This window comes from Artemia sp. Qi Xiang Cuo, chromosome 7, assembly GCF_049724085.1.
Source record: "Artemia sp. Qi Xiang Cuo chromosome 7, ASM4972408v1, whole genome shotgun sequence".
NCBI classification, from domain to species: Eukaryota; Metazoa; Arthropoda; class Branchiopoda; order Anostraca; family Artemiidae; genus Artemia; species Artemia sp. Qi Xiang Cuo.
Genome location: NC_142800.1, coordinates 26,065,112 through 26,077,288, shown reverse-complemented (window position 1 = coordinate 26,077,288; position 12,177 = coordinate 26,065,112). Strand labels below are relative to the sequence as shown.

The 12,177-nt window shown below is 35.4% G+C and overlaps 1 protein-coding gene across 3 annotated transcripts in view; it reads left to right on the top strand.

Moving 5' to 3' along the window:
- Positions 1–12,177, top strand: part of Cka (Connector of kinase to AP-1) — a 98,466-nt gene that overhangs the window by 46,311 nt on the left and 39,978 nt on the right. For 2 of the 3 annotated variants that reach the window (XM_089092137.1, XM_089092136.1), the window contains one exon: positions 10,376–10,480. The exons of the other annotated variant lie outside the window; for it this stretch is intronic. In XM_089092137.1, coding sequence (XP_088948263.1) covers positions 10,376–10,480 — 105 coding nt within the window. The remainder of the gene's footprint in view (positions 1–10,375; positions 10,481–12,177) is intronic. 3 annotated transcript variants of the gene reach the window in all.

Below are 12,177 nucleotides of genomic sequence, written 5' to 3'. Positions count from 1 at the left end.
TTTTTGAAAGAAAATGAAGAGACGAGCGGAAGCACGAAAAATATCGGTTATCAAAAAATTTTCAGTCCGACATCTGTATTATATTTCTTTTGTTTGCGTGTCTGGACACTTCCTATAGCTATAGATGCTTTTAAAGTAGATTTAGTGGCAAGACTGATCTGACGTCGATAGTAGGCCGAGGATACGTAATATTGTTTATTAGATAAATAACAAGCATCCTGATATGCACTTCTATATTGTTTGTTCCAAGGTTTGTTTCTTGAATATAGAATTTAATTTAAAACACATGTGAAAAACCCGCCTTTTTTTTTAAAGTTACATATGACACCCAGGAAAAAGTAAAGAAGGTTTTCTCTACCTTTGGCTTTTTCCTAATAGGAATCTAGTAAAGAACAAACCAAAGGAAGCCAGGCTGCAGAAACACTCAAAGATGACATCATGCCACAGAAAAGCAACTTTTCAAATTTTGCATCTGTTACATCATCATAGGCACCGCAATAGCGCTGCCTAAGTAAAGAACGATGTTGGCACAATGTATTGTTTTTTTTTTTTTTTTCCATAACCGGGCACTTCGTATCGAAGGAGTTGTCGTAGAAACTTAAAAAATGGCTCATTCGATTAGAAATTGGAGTGGCTTGTGCCCTTTTTAATATTCGAAAGTGGTTAGAAGGTAACTCACCCCCACGACCATCAATCATCTGAATACATCTAATCAAATGTTTTAGATAGCCATTTTGTTCAGCGTAGTTGATTTCCAGATAGAAAATATGTTTTTGAGGAGGACACTCCCACAACCCTCGGGGCAAGGGTTTTAAGTTATGCCCTGAGGGCATATAAGAACGATGTCGGCACAATGTATTATTTATTAATTTTTTCCTTTAGAGCAGGGCACTTTGTATCGAAAAAGTTGTCGTAGAAACTTCGAAAACGGCCCATTCTATTGGAAATCGGAGTGGTTTGTGCCCTTTTTAATAGTCGAAAGTGATTGGAAGGCAACTAACACCCATTCCACACCGACCATTTCCCGAAACACATCCAATCAAAATTTTGAGATAGACCTTTTGATCAGCGTAGTTGATTTCCAGATAAAAATTAGGTTTTTGAGGAGGACACTCCCCCACCGCCCTCAGGGCAAGGGTTGTAAGTTATGCCCTGGGGGCATATAAGGTTTTTATAGAAAGCGTGGTCGTAGAAACTTCAAAAAGGGCTCATTCAATTGGAAATTGATAGGGCTTATGCCCTTTTTAGTATTCTAAAGTAATCGGAGGGCAACTTACCACCCTCTATCGCCCCCCCTTTTCCCACACCCATCCAATCACAATTCTGAGATAGCCATTTTATTCAACGTAGTCTTAAGTTCTGGCAATTAGGTCTTTGAGGATGACAACCCCCCCCCCCCCCCCCCCCTACACACACACACAACCCTCAGGGCAACGGCTATAAGTTATGCCCTGGGGGCATATAAGGTTTTTATAAAACGCGTTGTCGTAGAAACTTAAAAAAGGGCTCATTCGATTGGAAATTGAAATGGCTAGTGCCCTTTTTAATAGTCGAAAGTGTTTGGAAGGCAACGAATACCCCTTCCACGCCCACGATTTCCTCAAACACACGCAATAAAAATTTTGAGATAGCCATTTTGTTCCACGCAGTTCAAAGTTCAGGAAATTATACCTTTGAGCAGGATACTCACCCCCACAGTCTTCAGGGCAAGGGTTATAAGTTATGCCCTGGGGGCTTATAAGGTTTTTATTGAAATCTTTGTCGTAGAACCTTGAAAAAGGGCCCATTCGATTGGAAACTCAAAGGATTAGTGCCCTTTTTAATAGTCGAAAGTGCTTTGAGGTCAACTAACCCCCCTCTCACGCCCACCTTTTCCCCAAACAAATCCAATCAAAATGTTTAGATAGACATTTTATTCAGCGTAGTTGAAAGTTATAGAAATTATTTCTTTAAGGATGACACCCGCCCCCCCACAGCCCTCAGGGCAAGGGTTTTAAGTTATGCCCTGGGGGCATAGAAGGTTTTTATTGAAAGCGTTGTCTTAGAAACTTCAAAAGGGCTCATTCAATTGGAAATTGAAAGGGCTAGTGCCTTTTTTAATAGTTGAAATTGATTGGAGAGCGACTGGCGCCCCTCTCACGCCCACCATTTTCCCAAACACATCCCATCAAAATTTGAGATATCCATTTTGTTCAACGTAATTGAAAGTTCTTGAAATTAGGTCTTTTAGGATTATAACCCGTTCAGAGCCCTCAGTGCATGGGTTGTAAGTTATGCCCTGGGGGCATATAAAGTTTATATAGAAGGTTGTTGTAGAAATTTCAAAAAGGGCTCATAAACATTCAATCAATGTTTAGAGATAGCCATTTTGTTCAACGTAGTTGAATGTTCTAGAAATTATTTATTTAAGGATGACAAACCCCCCAGAGCCCCAAGGGCAAAGTTTGTAAGTTATGCCCTGGGGGCATATAAAGTTTTTATAGATAGAGTTGTCATTAAACTTCAAAAGGGGCTTATTCAATTGGAAATTGAGAGGGCTATTTACCTTGGTAATAATTGAGAGTGAGTGAAGGGCATCCAACCCCCCTCTCACGCGCTCCGTTTTCTCGAACACAACTCTTCAAAATTTTACGCTATATATATTGTTCAACGTATCTGGCAGTTCAGGCAATTAGGCCGTTGCTGGTGACAACCCCCCCCCAGCCCTCCGTGCAAAGCGGTTGATGTATGCACTGGGGGGGCAGATAAGGCTTTTATGGAATGCTTTTTCATAGAAATTTCAAAAGGGCTCATTCTATTGGAAATTGAAACGGCTAGTGCTTTTTTTAATAGTTGAAAGTGATTGGAGAGGGACTAACGCCCCTCTCACGCCCACCATTTTCCCAAACACATCCAATCAAAATTTTGAGATATCCATTTTGTTCAACGTAGTTGAAAGTTCTTGAAGTTAGGTCTTTTAGGATTATAACCCGTTCAGAGCCCTCAGTGCATGGGTTGTAAGTTATGCCCTGGGGGCATATAAAGTTTATATAGAAGGTTGTTGTAGAAATTTCAAAAAGGGCTCATAAACATTCAATCAATGTTTAGAGATAACCATTTTGTTCAACGTAGTTGAATGTTCTAGAAATTATTTATTTAAGGATGACAAACCCCCCAGAGCCCCAAGGGCAAAGTTTGTAAGTTATGCCCTGGGGGCATATAAAGTTTTTATAGATGGAGTTGTCATAAATCTTCAAAAGGGGCTCATTCAATTGGAAATTGAGAGGGCTAGTGCCCATTGTAATAGTTGAAAGGTGGTTGGGGGCAGCGAGCCCTCATCTGTCGCTCGCAATACCCCCAAAGACATCCAATCAAAATTTTCAGTGAGCTATTTCGTTAAACGTAGTTGACAAAATATTAAAGTAGGTCTGTTATGATTAGCCCCCCCCGTAGCCCTCAGGGCAAGGGTTGTAAGTTATACCCTGGGGACATATAAGATTTTTATTGAAAGTTTTGTTGTAGAAACTTCAAAAAGGCTAGGAAATTGAAAGGGCTAGGGCCATTTTTAATAGTTGAAAGTTATTGGAGAGCGACTACCGTCCCTCTCACGCCCACCATTTCCCCAAACACATCCAATCAAAATTTTGAGATAGCCTTTTTGTTTAACGTAGTTGAAAGTTCTTGAATTTCGGTCTTAGAGGATGACAACCACCCTAACAGACCTTAAGGTAAGGGTTGTAATTTATGCCCTGGGGGCATATAAGGTGCTTATAGAAAGCGTTGTCGTTTCCAAAAGGCCTCATTCGACTGGAAATCGAAAGGCCTAGTGCCCTTTTTAATAGTGTTAAAAGGCTTGACATTTTTATAGTAAAGATCGATGTGGGTATAATGTATTAATTTTTGTTGTTGTTGTTTAGACCAGGGCGCTTCGTATCGAAGGAGTTGTCTTGGGAACTTCAAAAAGGGTTCATTTGATTGAAATAGAAAGGGCTAATGCCCTTTTTAATAGTCGAAAGTGATTGGAGGGCAAGTAATCCCCCTCCCACGCCCACCCTCCCATTTGCCCAGTATGTTTAAAAACTAAATTTTGCCTTAAGATTAAATCAATATGCACTCTCTTAATGCTAATTCCCAAAAAGACATCTCAGCAGTATCCCAAGAAAGACTGAGGGTATTCAAACTTTCGGGGCTACTTCTGCTCGTAAAGTTTAACCAAATCAAAATAGCGTAAGTGTATCCAAGCTATCAAAGAAAGTAAACAGATTTTTTTGCGAATGGTATCAAGTTTTCCATTTCAAGTCTACTAGAGGAATTATGAAACTAAATTAAACACTACTATTTGTGTCCGCATTTTTAAAAGGGTGTATGTTGTTAAAAATTGTCGAAAAGAAACGCTCTACTAAAAAAAAAAAATAATAAAAAAAAAAATGAAAAAGCAGCTAAGAAATGCAGAGAGCGGAAAAAAACTATATGCAACAGCCATGGATGAAAAAGTTAGTGAGCTTGATGAGATTATACGTGACTTAAGAAAAACATCGATCTTAAGATTCTTTCATGTTTTCTAAGCCGGCCTTGCTTTTGTGGCTGATTTGCTAAAAAGATCAAGCTAAAAATGCATGATTTGCTAAAAAGTATCCCAAGAACGACTGAGGGTATTATGTTCAAACTTTCGGGGCTACTTCTGCTCGTAAAGTTTAACCAAATCAGAATAGCGTAAGTGTATCCAAGCTATCAAAGAAAGTAAACAGATTTTTTTGTGAATGGTATCAAGTTTTCCATTTCAAGTCAACTAGAGGAATTATGAACTAAATTAAACTCTACTATTTGTGTCCAGATTTTTAAAAGGGTGTATGTTGTTAAAAATTGCTGAAAATTATTCTCCAGCATACAAATAGCAGGCCAAACTATAAAGTCTTAAAAAAACGAAAAGATTTAAAGTATTATTTTCTTTTTACCTGAAAAGACTATGTCAATATAAAACGAACAGAAATTAATTAGAAACTTTTTTTCCCCAACATAAGTTTTTCAAAAAAAAATTAAAGAACTCCATTAAACCAAAAATGAGCAAGAATAAAATCAAATAATGTACCAAATGTGAAACTACCACAAATTAGCATCGATAAATAAACTACTTCCCGAGGATTGGTCTGGTACTGATTTTTCAAAAATCTACAAAAGTTTAGATATGCGACCAGGCCTTCTAATCGCAAGAAGTCCTTTCGCTTTCATTACATAAACGTAATGTTAGAGAATTAAATTAATCTAAAATTAATTTTATATTTTTTTTTAGCAGCGTTTATGGTTTTAATGACTTGAAATCCCATCAAAACCCTACCAATCAAAAGTTACGCGCCTGAGAAAATTTGGCTGATTTTGAAAAAGGGGGAAAGACCCCCTAAAAGTTATAGAACCTTAATGAAAATCACACCATCAGATTCAGCTTATCAGAGAACCCTACTGTAGAGGTTTCAAGCTCCTACCTGCAAAAATGTGGAATTTTGTGTTTTTGCCAGAAGAATGATCACGGATGCGTGTCTTTTTGTTTGTATTTATTCTTCCCAGGGGTGATAGTATCGACCGAGTGGTCCTAGAACATCGGGGGAGCGTTCATTTGAACTGAAATTGAAAGTTCTAGAGCCCTTTTTAAGTGACCAAAAAACGGAGGGCAACTAGGCCCCCTCCCACGCTCATTTTTTCCCAAAGTCACCCAATCAAAATTTTGAGATAGCCATTTTGTTCAGCATGGTCGAAAGTATGATAACTATGTCATTTAGGATGACTTTATCCCCCAAAGTCCCCGGGGGGAGGGCTGAAAGTTATGAACTTTACCCAATGTTAACATATAGTATTGGTTTTCGGGAATTATACAGACGTTTTCAGGGGGGATTTTTTATGGTAGTAGGGGGGGGGGTCGGGGGTTATGTGGGAGGATCTTTACACGGAGGAAGTTTTCATGGGGGGAGGGACATTACTATAGAAGGGGCGCCGGACTTCCTAGCATTATTTAAAAAAAGGATCAGAAACTAAATAATAAAAAAGAAGTTTTTAAACTAAAAGTAAGGAGTTACATCAAAACTTAAAACGAACAGAAAATATTACGTGTTTGATTGGGTTCGCCCCCTAGTCAATACCTTGCTCTTCAAGCCAAAGATTTTTTAGTACTTTCATAAGAGCTATTTATTGTAATTCAATCAATCAATCATTTTATTAATACTAAACTCTATTACAAACGTAAAGAAAAATTATTTGGCCCAAGAAGCTTGGCTTGTTGTGGGCCTTACAACATAATAAAGCACTAAAACAACCATAAATATTACTCTAAATCAAACAATATATATGAAATAAAGATTAAAGAGAATAAACACTACCATACAGTAAATAAAAAAAAATAAAAAAAACATAATAATAACGATATATAAAGGAGAAATACTAGGAAAAGAGAAAACAGGGAAAATAAACGAAGGAGAGAGAAATGACTAAACTGGAAAGACAAGACGAAAAACTGCCTTTGCAGACAGAAATAACGGGACATCTGGTGGGATTGAATTCCATAGCTGAATTGATTTATACACAGGAGACCTCTGGGCTGCTGTAGATGAACGTTTGGGCAAAATAAGTCTACGAGAAGAACTACGTAAAAAAGTAGAGTACCTACCTGAGCCTGTCCGTGAAAAAAATTGCTGCAATTAAACGGCCATTGTGATTAAGGGGTCGTTTTTAAAGAATTGGAACAAAATTCGAACTTTAGCGTAAAGAGTGAGGTATTGACTAGGAGGCGAACCCCCTAATATACGTATTAAAAATATATGAATATTGATGTTCGTTACGTAAGTTAATTCGTAAGTTACGTATATCTATTACTAAGAAAAACGTTCTTAAATAATATTAAACAACGTTCGAGAAAGCCATTTAACCAAATAAAAGTAAAATTAATATGCAAATTTGGTTTTAATTATTCATGTACGGTGAGGCAAAATAAAAACCTGCATTAATTCATAAACGTTCAAAAACTAAATAAAAAAAAACAAGTTTTTTTTAACTGAAAGTAAGGAGCGACGTTAAAACTTAAAGCGAACAGAAATTATTCCTTATATGACAGGGGCTGTCCCCTCCTCAACGCCTCGCTCTTTACGCGAAAGTTTGACTTTCTCACAACTCTAGTTTTTTAAACAATAAAAAACTTTAGCGTAAAGAGCGAGGCGTTGCGGAGGGGATAGCCCCTGTCATGTACGAAATAATTTCTGTTCGTTTTAAGTTTGAACGTCGCTCCTTACTTTCAGTAAAAAAAAAAAAAACTTGTTTTTTTTGTTTAATACAGTGAAGAAACCACCGAAAGGTGATGACGAAAATTATTCTAACGTTGAACTCGGTAATTTACGCATGAACAAAGGAAGATTACCGATGCTCAAGGAATATGTCCAAAATGAAAGTTACACTCGATAACTAGTAAAATGAAAATTTGAAAATGAAATCTGAAATTAATTTTTTTTAGAAAGGCGAAAGTTCAAATTTGTGATAGTCATGTTTCCTTTTAGTTTCCTTTTCAATTCAAAAGCCAATACCTCCTTCCTAAGCATCTAATCGAGTTGCGATAATTTTCATTTTATTTTCAATTTCATTATTATAATTTCAGTTATTCTGAGGCTGAATTCGGTAGTTTACTCATGAACGAAGAAAGATTACTGATTGCTCAAGGATATGTCCAAGATGGATATCACGATCTAATCATGCTGAAAACAATGACGATAAAGAATAAAAGAAAGAATAAATTAAAAAATAAAACATATAATTATTATATAAATATTATAAAGATATAATAAAAGAATAGTAAAAAAGAAAGAAGACTATGGCCACCCAGGGAAAAAGTCCGAAAAGAAAATCAGACTGGAAATTGAATCATGGAGACATGAAACGCTCTACGACTAACAAATAAACGTTCATATGGGGACAAGTCAGTTTATTAGACAGCTAAAACAGATACAAAAGTCTGGATATTTCGACCACATAAACTGCGACCAGATCGCTGGAAAAAAATCCCTAATTTATGTTATTACGTCGAAAATAAACGCTCTACTAAAAAAAAAAATAATAAAAAAAATGAAAAAGCAGCTAAGAAATGCAGAGAGCGGAAAAAAACTATATGCAACAGCCATGGATGAAAAAGTTAGTGAGCTTGATGAGATTATACGTGACTTAAGAAAAAGATCGATCTTAAGATTCTTTCATGTTTTCTAAGCCGGCCTTGCTTTTATGGCTGATTTGCTAAAAAGATCAATCCACCAAGTTTGTTTTTTTGAGAATTTGAGAGCAGAGGCCCTCAACCGTTCGAATCTTAATTTTTTTAAGTGACTAAGTCTTTTTTCAAAAGCTCTTCGGAAGTTTCCTACTAAGGAACTCCATAGAAGGTCCCCATTAAAAAGAATGAACTACGGTGTAAAAACCAGGGATAAAAGTTAACTAACACATGGCTAACACGTCTACTGTATTTCAGCTTAAAAAAAATAGTTTAAAAATGAAGTTGTGAGGCTTAATATATCCTAGACTTAGGTGGTTTTCAATCCTTGTTTCATTGGAGGTTTTAGGTTATATACTTGCCTACGGTGTAAACACCAGGGAGAAAAGTTGAGTAATAGATGGCTAACACATTTTCCCTATTTCAGCTTAAAAAAAATTTGGAAAATGTAGTTATGAGGCTCATTATATCCTAGACCTTGTAGGTTTTCAATCCTTGTTTCATTGCAGGTTTTAGGTTTTATACTTGCCTACGGTGTAAACACAAGGGAGAAAAGTTGACTAATATATGACTAACACACCTCGCTTAATTCAGCTTAAAAAATTGTTGAAAAATGTAGTTATGAGGCTCATTATATCCTAGACCTTGGAGATTTTCAATCCTTGTTTCATTGCAGGTTCTAGGTTGTATACTTGCCTACGGTGTAAACACGAGGGAGAAAAATTGACTAATACATGGCTAACACACCTCCCTTATTTCAGCTCAATAAGTAGTTGAAAAATGTAGTTATGAGGTTCATTATATCCTAGACTTTGGAGGTTTTCAATCCTTGTTTCATTGTAGGTTTTAGGTTGTATACTTGTCTACGGTGTAAACACGAGGGAGAAATGTTGACTAATACATGGCCAACACACCTCCCTTATTTCAGCTTAAAAAGTAGTTGAAAAGTGTAGTAATGAAACTCGTTATATCCTACACTTTGGAGGTTTTCAACCCTTGCTTCATTGTAGGTTTTAGATTATATACTTGGCATGTAATCATAGGCAACAGGGACTATGGGTAGCATTAGAAATTAAAACTTATTTTTAGCAGAAAGGTTTACGTCTTTTATATTTTTCGGTAATTCATCCTTATTTGTAAAAGTTTTTGCAGTAAATATTTTGTTACATAGTTAAACCCCGTGTGTTCAGAGCTTAACTGTTAAGAGTTAGGGCTTAATTAAGGTCTAACTATTTTGAACTATTAGTTAGATAACTCTAAGAACAAACTAAATCTTATAGTCTAACTATTAGATTTATTTACAGTGCATGCAATAGAGTACCAGTTAGGTGATTTTGTTTACTTTATTTTATGCTTTTTTTTCACGTTATTTTATATTTTGATTTGATGTCTATTCTGGCATAGACTTCCTTAGCGGTATGTCTCTAATGACACCAATTTGTATTAGTATAAAACAAGGGGAAAATTGGGTTTAGAACGCCTTGTGTGGTGTCGAGCAAAACTTTTAATACAGCCTAATCGAATTTTCGATAAAATTTATAGGTCGTTCTTTTGGTTGCTGCTCCAAGAACATGTGCTCTTTTTTTCGATTCCTCTAATAAATAACTAATTTTATATTTTGTTGTTCCGGTAATTCGAATTTTAATGTGTTTTTCAAATAGGGCTCATTTAGCTTTGTAGATCTAGCATATTTTGTTTATACATTTTCTCCATAATAAGAAAGAATTTTGCAGCCAAGCTCAGAGAAACCCCATCCATTTGTTTGTCATTATGATAGGTAAATCGATTGTTTAACTTTAAAATTTTTGAATTTTTATTATAACCGATAGAATTGTGGTCGTATACTTGATTGAGAACAGGTTTTTATTCGGGACAAGGCATAGTGGCATTTTATTATTACGTATTCTTTTTATTGATTTTGCTGGTGGAGCTTTTTTCCCTCGGATTTTTTTTAATGTTTTTTTTTCGCCTTCACTTTCGCATTCTTTGGAAGGTTGCTTTAGTATTTAGCCTTCAATATTTAGGTAATTTAGCCATTTCCAAGTAATAAATTTCTGGGCAGGTACGTGATGCTTTTTTGTTCTTATTTCGCTTTTTATGTTCTTTTCTTCTGTTTTCTATTTATTTTGGCTAACTTTCTTAATTATTTGCACGCATATTTAGGACCAAAGCGAAGCACATTGCAAGATATGCTTAGTAATCTGAATGACGACCCCTATCCGAACCCCACTGCAGAAAGTGACCAAGAATCTGATCAAGATCAAACAGGTGTGAATGATTTTTGAATTATTTTCGTATTTATAGATTTTCTTTTATTTCAATTCAATTATTTATTTTATTCTACTATTCAGTTTTTTTTTTATTCATCTTCTTATGTGCTTCACAATGCAGTCTTTCATTGCTCAAGGAGGACTGCATTATAGGAAGCATATTGACATTTTTTTCTATTCCTAGCGCTTTCTACCCCATGCTTTCTTAATATTTTTTGGCCTATGCAGCATGCTCTTAAGACCTGGCAAATTTTTGACTACTCAAGGTTGGACAATTTCAGCCCTAGGTACCGCTGGAGTTTCTAAGCTGCCTTACCTAAGATCAATGACAAAAGTGGGTTCAAGAAGCAAACGCACTGACTTCTTAAAAAAAACGAAAAAAAAGTGTTGCGTTCCAAGGACACCAAGTAGATGTTTTTCTGTAGTTTTAGTTATTTGAGTGTTTCTTTTTTTTCATTTCATCGGATTTTCTTCGTTCTTGGCTATGATAGCCTTGAATATACACCAAAAAATTTCATATAATAAGTAGCTGTTTTGACCGAAGAATTAAAGTAGAATGAAACCAGGTATACGATGGAAAAATCTTTTTAGTTGCACTGCCAAAATGCTGCATATTAAAAAATACATATTGAAATGTAATAATTCAAAGGAAAAGTTTAATCGATTATTTGATGTATTTGATTTTAGTTGGGAACTTTTAAGTATACAGTCTATAGTTGTGCCATATTGTAAAATTTCTTTTTTTTTTAAGTAAATAGTTCGAAGTCTTCACAGTATTATTCACAACAAGGTTTTCATCCGTATTTTTCGCGAAGTATGTAAAAAAAAGGATATGGAAAAGAAAATGTAAGTTGTAAAAAATTGAGCATTAGTTAGAAATTGAAGTTCAAAAATTGAAAACGTAAGTTGTAAAGAAAAGGTAAATTGAAAAAAAAATTAATCTTGCATACATTTAAAAAATAAGGAGCTTAACTTCTGCAGACATACAAAAGAATAGAGGCTAGTCTGTTGGGTTTTCTGCTTGTTCACAAAGACATAGGGCTACTAAAAAGTTCATTTAAAAAGAAAGTGCTCAGGAGACAGCGCGTATATAAACAAACGCTACATGTTGTTCAAATTTTCCTCCTGTTAGATTTCAGATCTTGTAAAAAAGAAAATATTGACTTCACCAAGGAGTGATCTTTGCTTGACTAGATAAAATTTTTATGTTAACTATGAACTTTTCTTAGAAAAAATGGTGTTTTCTCGAAAAATTTCTAGGTTTTGTATCGATCTTATCCTTAAACTTGTAGATAATTGGACAATTTTAGAAAATGGATGTTTGAGTACTAGAACCAAAAAAAAAGGTTTAGAAAATTTTCAGTTTTGTTTGGTTTTTATTTTAGCTTCATTAAGAATAACAGAAGCATCTATTGTAACTTGTCTACCTTCTGTTTCAAAATTTTTATTCATTCATTTTCAATCACAGGATCCAGAGATTAGGGTGCTCCTACTCATCTGAATATGCAAGGTATTTCTGAGCCTGTATGTGACTCAGCAGAAAATAAGTATAAGGGTAACCCGTGCTGCAGTATAGCAAGAAACTTAAGTATCACAATCGATCTTTTTTCCAAAATATAATCGGTTTTAACGCTTCTCCTGACGCCATTTTGAGTCGCCAGATGGCGTATCATTAAGAACCGAAATGTCAGATGT